The 17,742-nt window shown below is 34.4% G+C and overlaps 1 protein-coding gene across 12 annotated transcripts in view; it reads right to left on the reverse strand.

Annotated features, from left to right (window-relative positions):
* The window catches only part of LOC129953749 (glycoprotein-N-acetylgalactosamine 3-beta-galactosyltransferase 1-like), a 72,708-nt gene that overhangs the window by 3,079 nt on the left and 51,887 nt on the right, over nucleotides 1–17,742 (reverse strand). For all 12 annotated transcript variants that reach the window (XM_056067171.1, XM_056067179.1, XM_056067181.1 and 9 more), the window contains 3 exons: nucleotides 6,156–6,402; nucleotides 5,476–6,089; nucleotides 5,126–5,410 (listed from right to left, as the gene is read on the reverse strand). In XM_056067171.1, the coding sequence (XP_055923146.1) occupies nucleotides 5,126–5,410; nucleotides 5,476–6,089; nucleotides 6,156–6,204 (948 nt within the window). In that variant the 5' untranslated portion in view covers nucleotides 6,205–6,402. The remainder of the gene's footprint in view (nucleotides 1–5,125; nucleotides 5,411–5,475; nucleotides 6,090–6,155; nucleotides 6,403–17,742) is intronic.

Raw genomic sequence — 17,742 nt, forward strand, 5'->3', positions numbered from 1 at the left:
CCTTCGTCAATAACAATGGAATTGGTCCCGTTTGCTCGGCGATTATGGCATTTGCCAAGGAATCGTCATGGAACCGCATGAAACCGCGGTTCTCAGATCGCCAATGTGTGATATCAATACGGAGGTAAAAGCGATTAAGTAGGGCTCTGTTTTACAGGTCGTGGTTGGGGCGAATGCTAACATTCACCATGTACACTTGCTGGAAAGCAGCCCCCACCGCCTCCATTTTTTTATTCGGATCTTCAATTATGTAAAAGTCATCGTCAAAGATGGCTTCTTCAGGATCTATTTGTGCTGTCAATAGTACGTCTCTGTTCTCTTCAGGTCTTTGGAGTTTAAAACACGGAAGGTCATTATCGCTTTTTTCCTGAATATCTTGTTGATATTGGGGAACATACTAGGGTCACTGGAATTAACTGACCGGATCTTGCCGTCCCAGCATCTGTTGATTGATAACCTGTAGTTTTTTATTTTTTTATTGACGACGTCAGTGTCCTAACATTCAAGTCGTGTGGGTCTGTAAGTGGTCTGTACAAGTTTTTGAGTCTTGTCAGTAAGTCACTCTTGTGCCTTCGCAGTGCATCAATAGTCGCGTTTCTGTATGCGTTCATTTGGTCCCGTTCTTTGTACTTTGGTATTGTCCGTTTCATCGTTCGTTTTATTGTTTCGTCCCTCTGTTATAAATGTTGGTCAATTTCTGTATTTGTCAAGTTCGTGAAACGAGGCCAACGCATCTTAGTGTAATTTTAAGAGTGCGTTAAAACGTATTCCTCTAATTCTACGCGTTCGTTCGGAATCTGCATTCGCAGTTATCACTGTCGTTTTCGACTTTCTGTGAGCAGTTTCGAGGGTGATTACCCACTTTGTCTGTAAATGTCAGTTTTATGTCGTACAGCAAAAGATCCAGAAATTAGCCACTTCTTGGATACGATGACTCTTCACTAGCCAGCAGGTCGACGCCATATTCAACGCCGTAAAGATTCATCAAATTAAAAAGATGGTTACGTCTGGGATTACTATGTTGATTTCCCCAATCTTCATGTTTTGCGTTCAAATCACCGGCCAAGATGAAATAGTTTTCTTCCAAGCTCAGTTTAAGTTCCCTAAAAACAATTTCGAGTTCTGATGCAAAGTAAGTGACCTGCGGAGCTCCAGCCGCATAAGCCGCAATCATATACATCCGCTTCCCTTGAGAGAGAGAGATGCATACAACGCAAACTTCTAGCGTCTTGAGCTTTCGCAATTCATTGTTGTATATGACTTTATAATTAATGCCTTTTCGTATAAAGAGAGCGACACCGCCCCCTTGAGTGGAATCGGGCCGGTCTCTTCTTACGATATTGTAATTTTTATGAGTCAATTTGTGTTTGTGGTTTAGCTTAGTTTCGCTAGCCATAAACACATCGGGACTGTAGTCTTTCAACACTTGGAACATTTTGGCTCTTCGTTCAATCCTAATCAGTGAATTTGCATTCACAGCTAGGACTTTTAGGCGCGTCTCCGGCAGCGCGCCCATTATTGTCTAAATTGCGCCAGGCCAGGCAACAAAGAGTAGAGATGATCTACCCTTTTGCCTTGCTCCTTTATCTGACTTTGCAGTCCTGTTAGTTGACCTTGAATGCTCAACAACAAGGCTACAATGTCAGGCTGCACCTCTGGTGCCTTAGGCACAGGGGCCTTTGGGGCAACCGTTGGTGGAGCATGTCTCGTGTTCCCATTCCCTGACACCATTTGGGCGTAGGAAAATTTGGGATCTACGAATTTTTGTGTTGGAGCCTGTCGAACTGTTCGACTTATTTCGGCTTTTTGACTGGCCTGTTTCTGTTTCATTTCCTGGACCTTAGGGCAACCCCTATAGCTAGCCGGGTGTCCTTGGTTTCCACAAAGGACACACTTGAGCAGGGTCAAATCCTCAACCCGCTCATTCCCCAGCTTACATTCTCCTACTTTGTGGGTTTCTCCGCACCTCACACAACGCAACTGCATATTACAGTTGGCATTGGCATGGCCAAACCTCTGGCAGTTAGTACATTGTAAAATGCAGTCGTGCCTTTTTAATGTATCCCAGCGTGCAGTTTGATAGTCGACAGATGTGATTTTCTTAGTCCAACGCACTAACCATCATGCCACGGGTATGATACGGCGGAAAATTGCTAAGGCCGTCAACATGAGTTTTACAACAGTGTAGCATAACATAAATATATTTGTGCATGAATATCTCTATGAAGACAAACCGAGAAGAACGCAAGATACGGGTAATTCAAAAAGTGCACAAAAACCCAATGTTATCAGCCAAAACAATTTCCCTGGTTCTTGAGGAATTATGTAAGCTGTGAATTTCCCAAACAACATGCTGCGTACTTTCGAGTAGGTTAGAAAAAGCCAAGGAACATCTTTTCTAAGGACTCTTACTTCTGAAACTCTGATATTTGTTCAGACATGTCCAATTTTAGTATTTGTGGTTGTGTTGGTATTTCTAACGTTTGGCGTAAACCTAATACAGATTTCAAAAAAAAGAACATTATGTCTACAGTGAAGCACGGTGGCGCCAGCGTAATAGTTTGGGGCTGTTTGTCCGTTAAAAAAGGTAATATAGAATTGATAGATGAAATCATGGACAAAACTCTGTACTTGATCATTTAAAATAAAAAGTTGATCCAAAGCGTGAAGAAACTGGGCGTACAAAATTGTTTTCGATAGCTCTATGGCAACGATGTGAAGCACTAAGTAGATATTGTGAAATCCTGGTTGGTTTGAAATTGCCCTCATTTAACGTAACCGCCAGGACAGTCCACGGATATGAATGTCATCGAAAATCTGTGCCTACTACTTGGCAGGAACAGAAGAAAGCACCAAATTTCCAATAGAAATTACCAAGAAAACTTATCTGGATGAGTGGAACAAGATAACAACAGAAACCACCTAATAACTGGTGGAATAAATGCCTTAAAGACTTAAAGCAGCGATAATTAACAATGGCTATTAAAAATGGCTATTTTTAAAAGTGGATCAAATAAGCTCTACTACGCTAAAAGGGAGATGTGTTTTAGCTCCCTCCAATTCTTGTCTTGCTTGGCCTGCAAAGCAGTCGTTACCTTTTTGAAGCGTATGTCCAATCCATTGCCACTTACACCTTCGTATTATAGATTCTATAGGTTCCTGACTTGACTTCTATTAAGATTTGGGTTTGGCCAGAAAATCCTTAGGATGGTACGAAGACATCTATTCACGAATGTTCGCAGCTTTCTTGTTATGGCTGAAGTAACCTTCCAAGTGCTGCACCCATAAAGAAGCACAGATTCGACATTTCTTCGAAACAGTCGTAGCTTTGTCCTTAAGCTGATAAAGTTATTCCTCCAAATTTTCGACAACATACCGAACGCCGCTTTTGCTTTGACGATGCGGCAGATGACGTCTTGTTCTGTTCCGCCTTCGATGGAAACGATACTTCCAAGTTGTTGAAAGCTCTTCACTTTTTCCGCCGTTTGCGAGAAAATATATATTTGAGTGGATGGTCGGGTTCCGAGGCTGATCATTTTTATTTTGTCCGAATTAATTTTCAGCTCCACAACTTCTGTTTCTCTCTCCACACTTGTTGTGATTTGATGGAGATCCATGATCCTACAAAGTCCATTGGATCCCTCCGCTACCTGACAGCGATGAGCGCAGTACATCACCTATCACCAACAAAAACAATATTGGCGACAGAATACAGCCCTGTCTGACTCCGCTTCGGATTTCAAAATCATCTGACAACCTACCATCGTGCAGAACGTGTCACTAGGATCCATCATAATGTTGCTTTAATTATAGCTATTAGTTTTTCTGGGATGCCTTTCCTTCGCAAAGCTAACCAGATATACTCCCTGTTAACGCTATCAAAGGCCTTCTCGAAGTGATTGATATTTAACGCACTGTTAAATAATGATCCGCAAGGTGTTTCATCAATACACGAGGATCCAACATGGAATCCCGCTTGTTCGGCATCGAGTGTGGCCTCAAGGTGTTCTCTGATGCGTTCCAGTATGACTTTTGCTAATATTTTGGTAACGGCATGTAGAACGCAAATTCATCTCCAGTTTTCGCACTTTCTCCTTTTTTTGGGAGCTTGGCGATAATTCCCTTCTTCCACTCATCGGGGAAGCTTTCAGTATTCTAGGTTTTTTTTTATCAGCGGATGAAGTAGTTTGCTTGATGACGTTGGCGCTGCTTGTAAAAGCTCTGCTGAAATTTCATCAAGTCCTACCGCTTTGTTGTTCTTAAGCGGTGCGGATTCGAGGATTAGCTTCTTCTGGCGCTTCAAAAGGTATCGGCTGCACGTTGTTTGCAAGCACTCGGTTTTAAACCGAGGAAAAGTATTCATTCCACCTTCTGACTTGCTCATCCACCGAACTTTCCACAGTACCGTCTACTTCTTTCACCAGGGGTTGGTTTGATCTATGTACACCGGTAAAAAGATTGCAATCATTTTTCTCCATTCATTTGATTACAATTTTTAGCATTCTTTCCAGTCTTTGCCTTTGCTTGAATCGTTGCATTCTTGAGTGAAATTTAACTTTATACTTTTGAAATTTTCATTTCAATCTCTTAGTGTCCAACGAAAAGTGATGTCTGATACCGAAAATTGATGTGCGAGAGGTGTATCGGCCACTTCAAAATATTTTATGTAGTGAATTTCCAAAAAAATGTTAAGACTTCTAGACAATGCAAATAACACATAGAGTCTGAAATGATTACAATCAATTGATTGCAGCACATGTTTGTAAAAAAAATTATTCCCGCCTTTTTTAGGTCAAATGATTAAAGATTTGAAAAATTTTAAGTCAAAACTTAAGGCTAACTTAATGAATGCAATAATTAAATTAAATTCAATAAATGATTTCTTTTGAATGCATTCCCCAAAGATTGCATTCTTCTACAATTTTGCAAGAAATTATAAAAAAACATCTACAGAAACTCTAACAATTGAAACAATATGAACAAAAGTTGGAATGTCTATTAAACATTGAGGCTATATCCCCACGTATTCTCTGTAAATTTATAAATTCCTATTTTTCAATTCTTTAAAGACTCTCTTAGCTAATTAAAAATTATTCTGTAAGTTGTATAAGTTTTTGCAACTAACCTCATCAGTCTCATAGAATATGTACTGCCAGTACCAGAAACTCTTATCCGCATGTCCCGGTATCAAATGATGCTCTGGAACAAAGGGGAAGAATCTCCCCCGTCCATTTGTATCTCTTGAATCTCCAGCAAAGACCCCAACATTTTGCATACATTTACCCATTTCAACATCTTCTGCACCTTCATTATCAGCTCTACACAATGTTGGTTCTCTTAGAGCTTTCTCAACAAATAATCGTAGAGCTTCTTTGCTTAAAACATAACCAGCTCCACCAGACATATAACCCTTTAAAAGACAAAAAGATGCTATAACCATCATTTTCTTAGACAGTTACAAACTTTAATACTAACCTGTTTAACATAAGGCTTAAATTTACAACCAAAGTAAATTGGTTCTTCAGGCGAATAGGGATACAACATGTGACGCAAATTCTCAACAATCACATAAGTGTCATCGTCAGCTTTCATAAACCAATCGGCTTCATCATAATGATTCTCATAGACATACTTGAAGGCTTCTTTCGTCTTGGCCCAAAGATTATTTCGACCCTCGTTAACTGGCAGGGCTACAGCTCCCAGTTCCGGGTCATCTTTCGAGCTCATAAAGACCACTTTATTGCATCGATTGCCCCATGTCCGTTGAACATGCCTCGCCTTCTTTTGGTGGTTATTCGGTTGGGTCATGACCCAGCATAAGACCCGAACTTCATTGTACAACTGATTGGCTATGGAAGTGTTCTCATTGGAATGTGCATGCATCCCAATTTCACCATCGGGTCCAGATTCCTCGATCAAATCATGGCTATTGTGAGGATCATTGATGTTGCCAATGTCATGGCCAACATATGGCATCCATTCTGGACGTCTCGGTGTCGATAGAAGGAATAATTCAGCAAAACAGAAGCCCACTACAAGGCCAACTATTAGACAGACTAGAGATCGACGATTGGTTAAGGTTCGATAGCCTAAAAGGAGAGAAAAGTTTATTTTTTAAGATGAAGGAGTTGAAAATGGAATTCAAGTCTTCTTACCATCCGTAGCTGGCCTTCCGAGTAATCGGTAATCTGCGCTTGCTGTCATATTTTTAAATGTTTGGAAAGCGTTTGTTTAAATTTCTGTATTTTTAAGACTTTTAATGTTTGATTTTTGATTGTAATATTTTGGAAGGACTTCTTTGTTTAGGAATTTGCTTACTACAGGTTTAATAGTTTGATGTGGATTTCATTGGGTTACATTATGTTTCTTTTGTAAGTAAGTTTCTTTGGTGTGTTGGTTGCTCTGTAAAAAAAGGAACAAAGTTAAAGAATTAGAAATGTGAAAATATATTTAAAAATTATGTATTTGAAATAATTCTCTTTCCATGTACATGCCTTTAAAAAATCCCTTCAAAATATGTTAAATTTAAATTTACTGGATTCATGTGAGGCACGGTTTAAGGATGGTTAAGAATAGCTTATCACAAAATCTTGCTTGAAGAGTTGAATGGAAAAATAATTTGAAAGTTTTCATTCAAATATTAATGGGGCTTTCAAATAAAAAGATCTAATTCAGCAATTTCATTTCAAAAACACCTGTCTTAACATAAATGTTTGCAAGCTTTAAGAAAAACAAGTTTTTAAAAATGCTATTCTTGTGAATAATTTAAGCTTATGGTTTTCAAAACCGGTGCAATGATTGATTATTAGTTTTGGAGATCTTTTTGAATAGTTTTGTTTCATTTGGAGTATTTTGTTAATAACCCCTGCTTTGGGAGCGGTATTAACGTAGCTGACTGGAGTCGACCAGCTACTGTCACCGTTTAATATATTTTTGAGTTCATCCATAGTTAGACAGATTTTATTCCAGAGGGCACGTCTAATGGCATTGAAAACAGGGCAGGTTCCAATAAAATGATTTACGTCCTCTGCTGCGTGTCGATTACACAGTGTACATTCAGTGGATCGATCGCAGCGATGGGGCATATAGTTTAGGTGCAAAAGCTCTCCTCTTGCTTTAAAGATTGTTGAAATAGTATCTATACTGTTGTTGTCGTAAAAATAATTGCTTAAAAGGTTGTGATCCAGCACTCGATATAGGTTTCTGGATTCACTTTGTCTTGCTCGTTCATGAAATGTTCAAATTTTGTTTCCTCAATAGTGTTCCACAGGACATCCAAGGTTTCTTCCCATCTTTCGGGGGTATCGATGTTTTGATTTAGGTTATGTTCCAAGCATAATATTGACCACTCGCCAAAGAACTGGGACTTGCGTTGCACGATATGAGGCCACTATTTTGGGAATTCTTTGATGGGAGTATTCCATGTTTTTTGCTTATGTAGCTGAAGTGAAGTTTCAGAGTGTACAAGAAGAGAGGAGGAAGTCCAGTCTCTAAATGGAGCATGTACGTTGGAGTGTTTTCTGGGAGACGGAAAATTTTCTTAAAGAAGTATCTTAACAGTTTTTCAACGTCATCGTGTTGGACAACTCCCCAGACTTGCGCGGCATAACACTTTATTGATCTTACTACCGTCTCAAAAAGTTTGTATTTCATACTTGTTGCGACGTTCTTTTTACCAAGGAGCCCTTTCCAGTTGCAGTTAATGGCCATTTTAGCATCATGTAACTTAGCTCTGAAGTGTTTCTTAAGAGAGGATTTGGGAGTCAAGATTACTCCTAGATACTTGTACTCTTTGACTTTTTCAAGTTCCTCAACTTCCAAGGTCCATTTCTCATCCCTAGCGTATCTTCCGGTGGTGTTTCTGAAAACCATAATTTTGGATTTGTCGGTTTAAGCCTTTAGATTCCATTTACAGCAGTATTGCTGTAATTTGTTGACCATGAGTTGCATCATAGTTGCCGTTTCTGCCAGTAGGACGATGTCATCTGCATACATTAGACATTTGATATTATTATTCCATTGAAATCAATTACTCCTGGGAGAGAGGTAGTGATGTCATCAAGAAATATAAAAAAACAAACGACTCAGTAAACACCCTTGTTTGACGCCCATTTTTGTATCAAACCAGGAAAACAATTGTTTCCCATCCCAAACTGCCGCTTGGTTTTGCTCGCACGTACTTTGCAACACTTCAAGGAACTTCGTTGAAACTCCTACATTGTACAGTTTAAGGAATAAAGAATTTCTGTCTATGGAATCAAAGGCAGCCTTAAAATCCACGAAAAAAGCGTATAGCTTTTTTCCGTTATCAAGGAATGTCTTAGCTAGGCTTGTTAACGTGAAGATGTTATCCACAGTGGAGTATTCCTTGCGGAAGCCTGCTTGAAACTCACTAAGAAGTGCATTGTCCGTTATCCATTTCGTTAAGAGATTGAGAAGTAAAGCAGTGAAGATTTTCATAACAGTGTTCAAGAAAGATATTCCTCGGCAATTACTTGCCTCTTCTGCACTTCCCTTTTTAAAAATTGGGAAGATAATACCACACCTTCATCGAAAATATGATTAAAACATCCAGTAAGGTATTTTTGGAATTTATTCGTGGAGTACTTATAAAACTCGTATGTTAAATGGTCTATTCATGGAGCCTTATTCAGCTTTCAAGCGTCAAGTGCATTTTTTACCTCTAAAAGTGTGATAGTGCGCATCTAGTTCCACAATTTCTATGTAAGGAAGGGCAAATAAGTGATGATTTAGGTTACCAGGAGAGTTTAACAAGTTTTTAAAGTATTCTGCTATCACCTCAGCTTTTACTTGTATATTCCACAGCAATTATTTACTTCTTTGCTATTTAATCTTCTGGCTATCTTCCAAAAGTCACGACTGTCTCTAACTTAGTTTAACTCTTGGGTGAGATTTTGCCAGCATTGCCTTTGTTTTCCTTGAAAATTTTAACATTTCTCGACGTTTCAAGTTCCCTAGAGTCGAAATAAAAGATTTTTAGAAAGATGTATGTGCGTGCGTGTGTACGTACGTTCTCGACGTCGGTATGTCCCCGTCGTCCATAGCTCAAAAACCTTTTCTGAATTTGCGTGGGTGTTTTATTACCGTGAAAATGTTGGTTAACCCTAAATATCTCACGAACCAATTACGCTAAAGACTTAATTTAAATTTTGTTTAGTATATTGTAACGTAATACTTAACAAATATATTTTTTTTAAATCCGACTGACGATTATTTTTATAAATCAAAAAAACTGAAAAAAAATTTGTCACCTCGAAAATTTTACGAACACAAAATGATTTAATCTAGAGAACAATTTTTTGCAACACCAAATAACGTTTTTAACATCTGGTAAAATTTTAAGAAAAATGGAATTGACAGTTTTTTTTTTATAAAAAATAAAAATCTACTCAAGTTGGTAAAAATGTACTTTCGACTCAAATAGCTTTTCAAAATTAAAAATATTTTCTTCAAACCTTTTTTATTTCACAGAAAATTTTGTTTTCGATATTCCATAGTTTTGTTTTTCTATACAAATGTATTCAACAAAACTAGATTTTCAAACTTAACTATTTCCTTATTTGAAAAATATTGTTGGTAAGTTTAAAATTTGTTAGAATAATTCAACTGACAACTTTTGTGTGTGTCACATCCCAGCCTCTTTTTTTTTTGTTTTCAAATTATCTCAAAAACTTATCAACCGACGCCAATAATTTCCATACAAGCTCTCATACAGTCTTAGTAATATTTCATTATCAAGAATGTCATTCTTTTTATTTTTGATATTTTACAAAATATTAACCATTTTTTTTTTTCGAAATTCGGTATCTCGAAAATCAATAATATTTTGTATACGAAATTGAAATTTAAAAAGTACAATAAAAAGTAACTACGTACTTAAAACATTATTAAACTTAAATTAAAAAATAAATTTGTTTAAAATGTAAGGTTTTTTTTGAAATCTTTCTCTTTCTGGTATTTAAAAAAACAGGAAATATTTTTAAACTGATGCATTTTAGTTAAATTTTTCTATTTTTAACCTTAAAAGAGTTAAATGCAAGTTGCTACTAAAATTTTTATGTTTTTCTCTATATTTGATTTTAAAAGATAGTCAGGATAATAATTGAAGCATTTTTCACGTCAGTTTATCGGACTGCCTACAAAAAAATAGAAAGCAAACAAACCTTAACCTTGAGAAATGGTCTATCAATCAGAAACTCAGGAGTCAAACTAAACCAGCATAATTTGTAGTTTACTCAAGAAATACAAAAATAAAATACACAAAGATATATTGTTAGAGTTTCACAACACTTTTCGGGACTTCCGAAACAATTTCTGCATAAAAATAAGACAAGCTTAAATTCAAATATACTCAAATCACTTGAGTTTTGACCTATTCTCTAAAACCCTTAGGTTAAATATCCAAGATCTTGGAGTAGATGCGTCCAAACAGTGAAAAAATGTCAATCCAAACCCATGTATCAATGGTAAAACATCATTTAATTTTTAAATCAATTTCAAAACATTGAAGAAACCTATGTTGTTGCCAACATCTTAAAAATGTAATCGAAAGCAACAGGTTTCGATGAAATATATCCATTATCTCTTTAAACAATTCTACATCATTAATACAATCATTACAACAAGTTATTTTGCCTCTAACTGAAAAACTGCAAAGTTACCTCTGTACTTAAAAAATCACCTACCCAACTCCCCGTGAATACAGTCCTAGAACAACTTTTGCATATCTAGATACCAAGCTTTATACAAAATAATAATCTTTCAACCAATCGGATTTTTTTTTTTTTTTTTTTTTTTTTTTTATTAAACTTTATTTAGCTAAAAAAAGCTATTTAAAAATACATATTTTTATCTTAAAATCTATTTTTAACATATATTTTGGTTAGTCTTTTAAATTTATCTATATTGAATTCATTCTTTATTTCATTTGGTAAGCTATTAAAAATAGATAATCCTTTATGCATTACCATATTCCTAGTTCTTTGGTTTCTATAGTTTAATAATCTAAAATCATTTGCATTTCTTAGTTGATAAGAATGGACTTCATTTACATAAGTTAAATTTTCACATAGATAATTTGGCAAGAGGTTAAACTTCATTTTATAAACAAATAACAAAACATTAAATATAATTCTTTGATTAATACTGAGCCAATATAATTGTGTTAACATGTCTTCTATGTGCGTCAGTCTATTGCACAACAAAATTACTCTCATTCCTTTATTTTGAAGTTTTTGCAAGCGATTCATCATTGTGTTATTGCACATAAATAAGATGCTAGAACAATACTCAAAGTGAGGTTTAATAATAGTATTATAAACATTTATAGCAGTTGATTTTGAAATTCTTTTTCTGATTCTACCAAAAAAGTGAATTTTTTTGGCAATTTTCTTACAAATATAATCAACATGAGAGTTAAAACTTAAACCATTATCAATCAAGACTCCTAAGTATTTAATCTCACTTACTATTTCAATTTTTTGATTATTTATGCAAATATCACTGTTTGATTTACCATTTAAAACCATTGCTTTAGTTTTATTGATATTAAGTTTCAATTTGTTCATATTGAACCATCGTTGCAAATTTTTTAAATCATTATTTATAATGCATTCCTCAGCAGTGTCTCCTGAAGCAAAAAGAAGGGCATCATCGGCAAACAATACCAGCTTGGACAATTCAATAACTTTTTCCATATCATTTATGTAAACTAAGAACAAAAGGACTCCAAGCAGAGATCCTTGAGGTACTCCACAATTTATATCTATAGAGTCTGAAAAACAGCTATTTATCTTAGTTTTTTGCCGTCTTTGGTATAAATATGATCGAAACCAATTTTGTTCGTTTGCCCTAATGCCATATTTCTCTAGCTTCATTAAAAGAATATCTCTATCTACTGTTTCAAAGGCTCTTTTCAGATCCAAAAAAACTGCAACAATTATCTTTTTGTCATGTATTTCAATTTTCCATTTAGTTATTATTAAATTGAGAAGAGATTCACAATTATGGTTTTTCCGGAATCCTGATTGATAATGTGATATAAGATTGAATGATTCTAAGTATTTTTGCAATTGTATGTAAACTACTCTTTCAATAATCTTACTCTCTAGTGGCAACATATTAACAGGTCTAAACTCTTCTGCGTTTTTGGTGTTTTTAACTTTAGGAATTGGTACAATAGTTGATTCTTTCCAACAATCTGGAAAAATTCCTTCAAGAATTGAATTATTTATTACCTTTGTCAATAAATTTCCACAGATTTCAAAAGTATCTAAATACATTCTAATATTAGCATAGTTTGTATCTTTTTTGTTGTTCATCAATTTCATAATTTCTTTTAATTCTAGTGTGTTTAATTGTTTGAATTCAAATTTAATATAATAATAATCATCTATTTGATTTACATACTCAATATCTTGTATCTGGTTTCTAATTTCAGTTATACTTTTTACAAAAAAATTATTCAATACATTAGCAATATCAATATTATTTCTATACTCTGTATTATTATGATAAATTTCTTTTATTTCTTTAGGTGTTTCTCTAAGTATTAACTGTTTAATATTTCTCCACATAGTTTGTTGATCTCTCGAACTATCAATTTTTCTCCTAACGAAGTTGTTTTTTGCGGTCTCCAAGGCAGTTTTAAAACGGTTTCTTTTCCTCTTATACGAATTCCAATCATTTTCATCAGCAGACAATTTCGCGATATGATATCCTAATATTTTTTCGTTTTTTAATGTTCTTAAGTTTTCAGAAAACCATTCGTTCTGATTTTGCTCAATAGTTATAGTTTTTATAAACATTAGCAATACACTTATGAAATTTTCACTAAATTTGACAGCAAGTGAATTTACTTCAACATTATCTTGTTCAAAATAAAAGTTTTTAGTTTGCAATTCATTCAAAAATTGTTCACTGTCATATTTCAAAAATGTTATTGATTTAGGTTCTAAAGTGATATCGGAAAGAAGTTTGATTTTTACTAAAATGCTTTCATGATCACTGATTTTCAATTCACTCACCGTATTTGCTTTTATGTTTGTCTTGTCGTTTACAATTACATAATCGATTAACGATCTTGAATTCTTTGTGATTCTGGTGGGTTCAAAAACCATCTGATGAAGCGCGTTGTCTTTAAATACACTACTTATTTGTTTTTTGAATGAATTATTTTTAAACCAGTCTATGTTAACATCTCCCATTATTATTAAATTTGAATTATGAGCAAAGTTGGAACTATCAACCCAATTTTCGAAATAATTTAAGAAAATCGTTTCACTATAGCTAGGAGATCGGTATAGACCAGCAAGTACAAACATTAAATTTTTGTGTGACACTTTTATCAATAACCACCATATTTGCTTTCCAATAACAATATTTTGCAACACTTCATAGTTCCAACCATCTTTAATGTAAAAAACAACACCACCTGTATATGTAGATATGGATTCGCATCTCACTACACTATAATTTTGAACTTCAATTTCTTTATTTTCATTTGCACTTGTTATATGGGTTTCGGTCAGACATATGAATTCAAAATTATTCTCATTTATAATGGTTTCAAGCTCACTGAAGTTATTTATCAATCCCTGAATATTTAGACACAAACATTTAATTTCTGATAATTGCTAGTAGTTAATTTTACTTCTCTCAGATTGTAATTGCCTTCTATACGCCGGGCAATCTATACTTCTTGTATCGTGATCAACATTTATGTTGTCAAAATTTGTTTTTGTTTTAACTCTACTGCAATTTATACACTTAATAATCTCACTTGTGCACTCTTTTACTTCGTGGTTTGTTTCTCCACATTTATAACAAATTTTTTTTTTTTTTTATTTTTTATAATTTAGAAAGAATCACAGCTCAGTATCGGCTATGACGCAAGTTGTGCATTCGACGATGGTAAGGTTTTATCCTTGATTTTTCTAAAACCTTTCAAACACTTAGCCATAACACTTTAATGTTTTTCTACTTTTCGAGAAGAAGTCAAGCTGCACCTATGGGAAACCTCCTCTTTTTTTGGAATTTTTTTCTGGTGTTCCTCAGGTGTCTATTCTTGGGCCGTTTCTGTTTTCAATGTGTATAAATGATCTTTCTTGGAAATATCAAAATTTATATGGGAATGATTTACAAATTCGTTTAAGTTGTAATCTGGAAATGATTGAGAATTAACACCCGGACAAAACACATTGTTCTGAGAAGAATAACTTGAGGTTAATCCCAGCCAAATCAAAATATCTACGAACTAAAGCTTTATCTTATCGGATGTCAGGTATTTTGCAGTCATAGTTCAGAATCTAGAAGAAACTTGAATATTGCTTTAATAACATAAATCGAGACGGGTATTATCTAAAACGTTTAGATAATTTTTAACTTATTAAAAATAATTTCCTGGGGTTTGAAATTGATTTACCTTACTCTAAAAACTCTGAACCATAATTTAACCACAAAGAAGCCATTGTAAATTTATAACAAAATCGTTTTTTTGTGTTCTATTCGGTCACTTGTACTAATTCAACCAAGATTTAGTTAAACTACTTCCGAGAGCCAATTCTTTGTTTGTGTAGTGAAATTTTTTAATTCCCTATCTATTGACTTTAGGACACTTGAAGGAGGTTGAAATTTTGATAGCGTTTTTTTTTTTTAATTTTGTCTAAAAAATTATCTTTTCTAAAATGAGTCACATGGAGTAAGTAAATTACTAAAATTTTAAGAAACCATTTTGTTCCTTTATGAGGTACTTAGCAATAGGCTTAAATCCGTTCAAATTATCAAAATCATTTTTATTAAGCTAATGCAGAATTATTGATGTACTTCATATGCGCTTTAACAGCAAAGTTCTTCACATAAAGTGTGTATTTTTAGACGTGTGGAATATAGTTAAATGTTATGGGTAAGAATGTAGCTTTGTTAAAACGATAAGAGATCTCAAATTTTTTCGAAAAGTTAAAGCATGTTTTATAAATAGCTACATTTTGTTCCAAATTCTATTTAATTTTATTATTATTTTATTCTAATTCTCAGTTAACCGGTCAATAATATGCACCATTTAATATTATAAAAAAAGAATTCTGATTTATTCATAAAATTCTTCTTATGAGATTCGAAAATTAACATAAATTAATATAACGGTTTCTTAACCTTTCTCTCATATTTACAAACATTTATAAATATTTGGATTAAAAACATATATACGAAAAGCATAAATTCACTGATTAAGACATAACTATGCAACTATGGACTTAATTAGAATTTATTGAATATATAAAAATTGGGTTATAAAAATAGATATACATAGATAAATGTCCTTAACTAAAAAATAATACAAATTAAAAAAAGAGAAGAATTCAGCATAGTTTCTCAACTGATAAAAACCTCAACCCTTGATCCTCTTTTAAAATAAACAACTTGTTACGAACTTCCTCCAGACCTCGGGACAAAATATACAAAGAATTTTAAGGTTCTTTATGTAAATTGAGCATGCGGACTTCTTTTTCAAGTATTTCAATTTCAAGTTATCTGTTTTCGAAAGCTTTAGACGATAAAGTAGACTGCAAACAAAAATTCCAGGAACTCGGAATTATTTTTCAAACGATTCTTTGTACAAAAAATAATTTTAACAATCAAACTCAAACGAATTTTTTTGGAAAACTGGTGAAAAAGGCCAAAACATCTTAATTTGAAAACCTTCTTATTTTGCACTTCCTTTTGACACGTATTTCTTCTATACTTTAGAACACTTAGTTTATAGTAAAATTGTAATAATTATGAGTTTACAAGTTTTATGAGTGAAATTGGCAGAGTTAAAAAAGTTTTCATTCTATAAATCACGAAATTGGAAATGATAAGAACTTAACATCATTTTAATTGGAGATGTTTATGAACGGAACTTTAGATTTGAGTATACTTTAAAATTTAACAAAAAGATAACTTCAATCAATTAACATTTTTGTTAAAATTAAACAAACGATTTCCTGCAATAGGATGCCATTATAAAAATTAACGAATTTATTGAACGATACAACGATCAATCAAATTATATTATGTTATGTATTCATTGTTTTGAGTATATCTGTGCTAAACTTTATATAATTTTTAAAAAGGTAAAAAACAAACAATCGTTTCGAAAGAAGAGCCAACATCCATTTAAAGCAATCCTTGAATATTGAATGCTAAACTGGGTTTGATTTAAAGATCAAAAGATTACAATTTTTTCGCATACATTTAAAAATGACATGGCATGACCTTTAATAGTTTTGGAAAAGTCAAAATGAGACACCTTGTATAGTAATTAAAAAAAAAAGTTTAGGATGCTACACACACTGATAACTTCCCATCCGTACATTAATAACAACATTTTGCGTAAGATAACAAAAGTTTGAAGTCAATGGCTTTCTTTGTTCTCTAGAGTCGACAAAAATTTCTAATCTGTTTTTATTTTTTATTTTTTTATTTTGTAGATTTTTGGCATTGTAAAAAAAGGTATCTACTGGAAATTAAAAAAAAGACCGCAATAATATTTTGCATAACATCAAATACGTTTGATTTCAATACAGTTTTTGTTCCTGTTTTTTTAATCAGGTGGCGCTAAAGTCCTGTGTGAACTAGGGCCTCACCCAACAAACTTCTCCATCTAGCTCGGTCCCTAGGTAGATGTCTACAGTTTCACACTCCAAGTTGGGTGAGGTCACCTTCCACTTGTGCACGCCACCTGATCCGTGGTCTTCCTCTACTGCGCTGTCCTGTGGGTGCGGATTCGAAGACTTTAAGGGCCGGAGCATTGGTTTCCATGCACTCTACGTGACCCAGCCATCTTAGTCGTTGGACTTTTACTCTTCTGGCTACGTCACTGTACAGCCCGTACAGTTCGTCGTTGCATCTTCTCCTCCACTCCCCTTCGATGCATACGGGACCGTAGATCACACGAAGAACTTTTCTCTCGAAGCGACCCAAGGTGCTTTCATCCGTATAGCAGGACGGGGATGATAAGGGTCTTATATAGCAACACTTTGGTCCCTCGAGAGAGGACTTTACCACTCAATTGCTTTCTTAGTCCAAAAAAACAGCGGTTAGCAAGAGTTATTCTGCGTTTGATCTCAGCGCTGGTGTTGTTTTCTGAGTTTACAGCGGAGCCTAGGTAGACGAAGTCCTTGACTACCTCAAAGTTACGTCTGTCGATTGTGACATTTTGACCAAAACGTCGGTGTTGTATAACCTTTCTAGACGACAGCATGTACTTTGTTTTGCCCTCATTCACCGTTAAATCCATTTTTGCCGCTTCTGCCTCAATACTCACAAAATCCCTATTGACATCACGCTGAGTTCTTCCGATTATGTCAATGTCATCAGCATATGCCAGTAATTGGACAGATTTTTGAAAGATAGTGCCTCTAGTGTTGACGTGTGAGCTCTGCACTATTCTTTCAAGCACGATGTTGACAAAATCGCATGACAGAGCATTACCTTGTCTAAAACCTTTTTTGACAACAAAAGGTTATGTTAAGTTGTTTCCAACCTTTATGGAGCAGCGTGAATTCTCCATGGTCATCCTGCACAAACGGACGAGTTTGGCAGGGATGCCAAAACTAGACATGGTTCTATACAGCTCGTCCTTGTAGATGCTGTCATATGCGGCCTTGAAATCGATGAAAAGATGGTGGGTGTCGATTTGGTGTTCTTGAGTTTTTTCCAGGATCTGCCGTAATGTGAATA

This window comes from Eupeodes corollae, chromosome 1, assembly GCF_945859685.1.
Source record: "Eupeodes corollae chromosome 1, idEupCoro1.1, whole genome shotgun sequence".
NCBI lineage: Eukaryota > Metazoa > Arthropoda > Insecta > Diptera > Syrphidae > Eupeodes > Eupeodes corollae.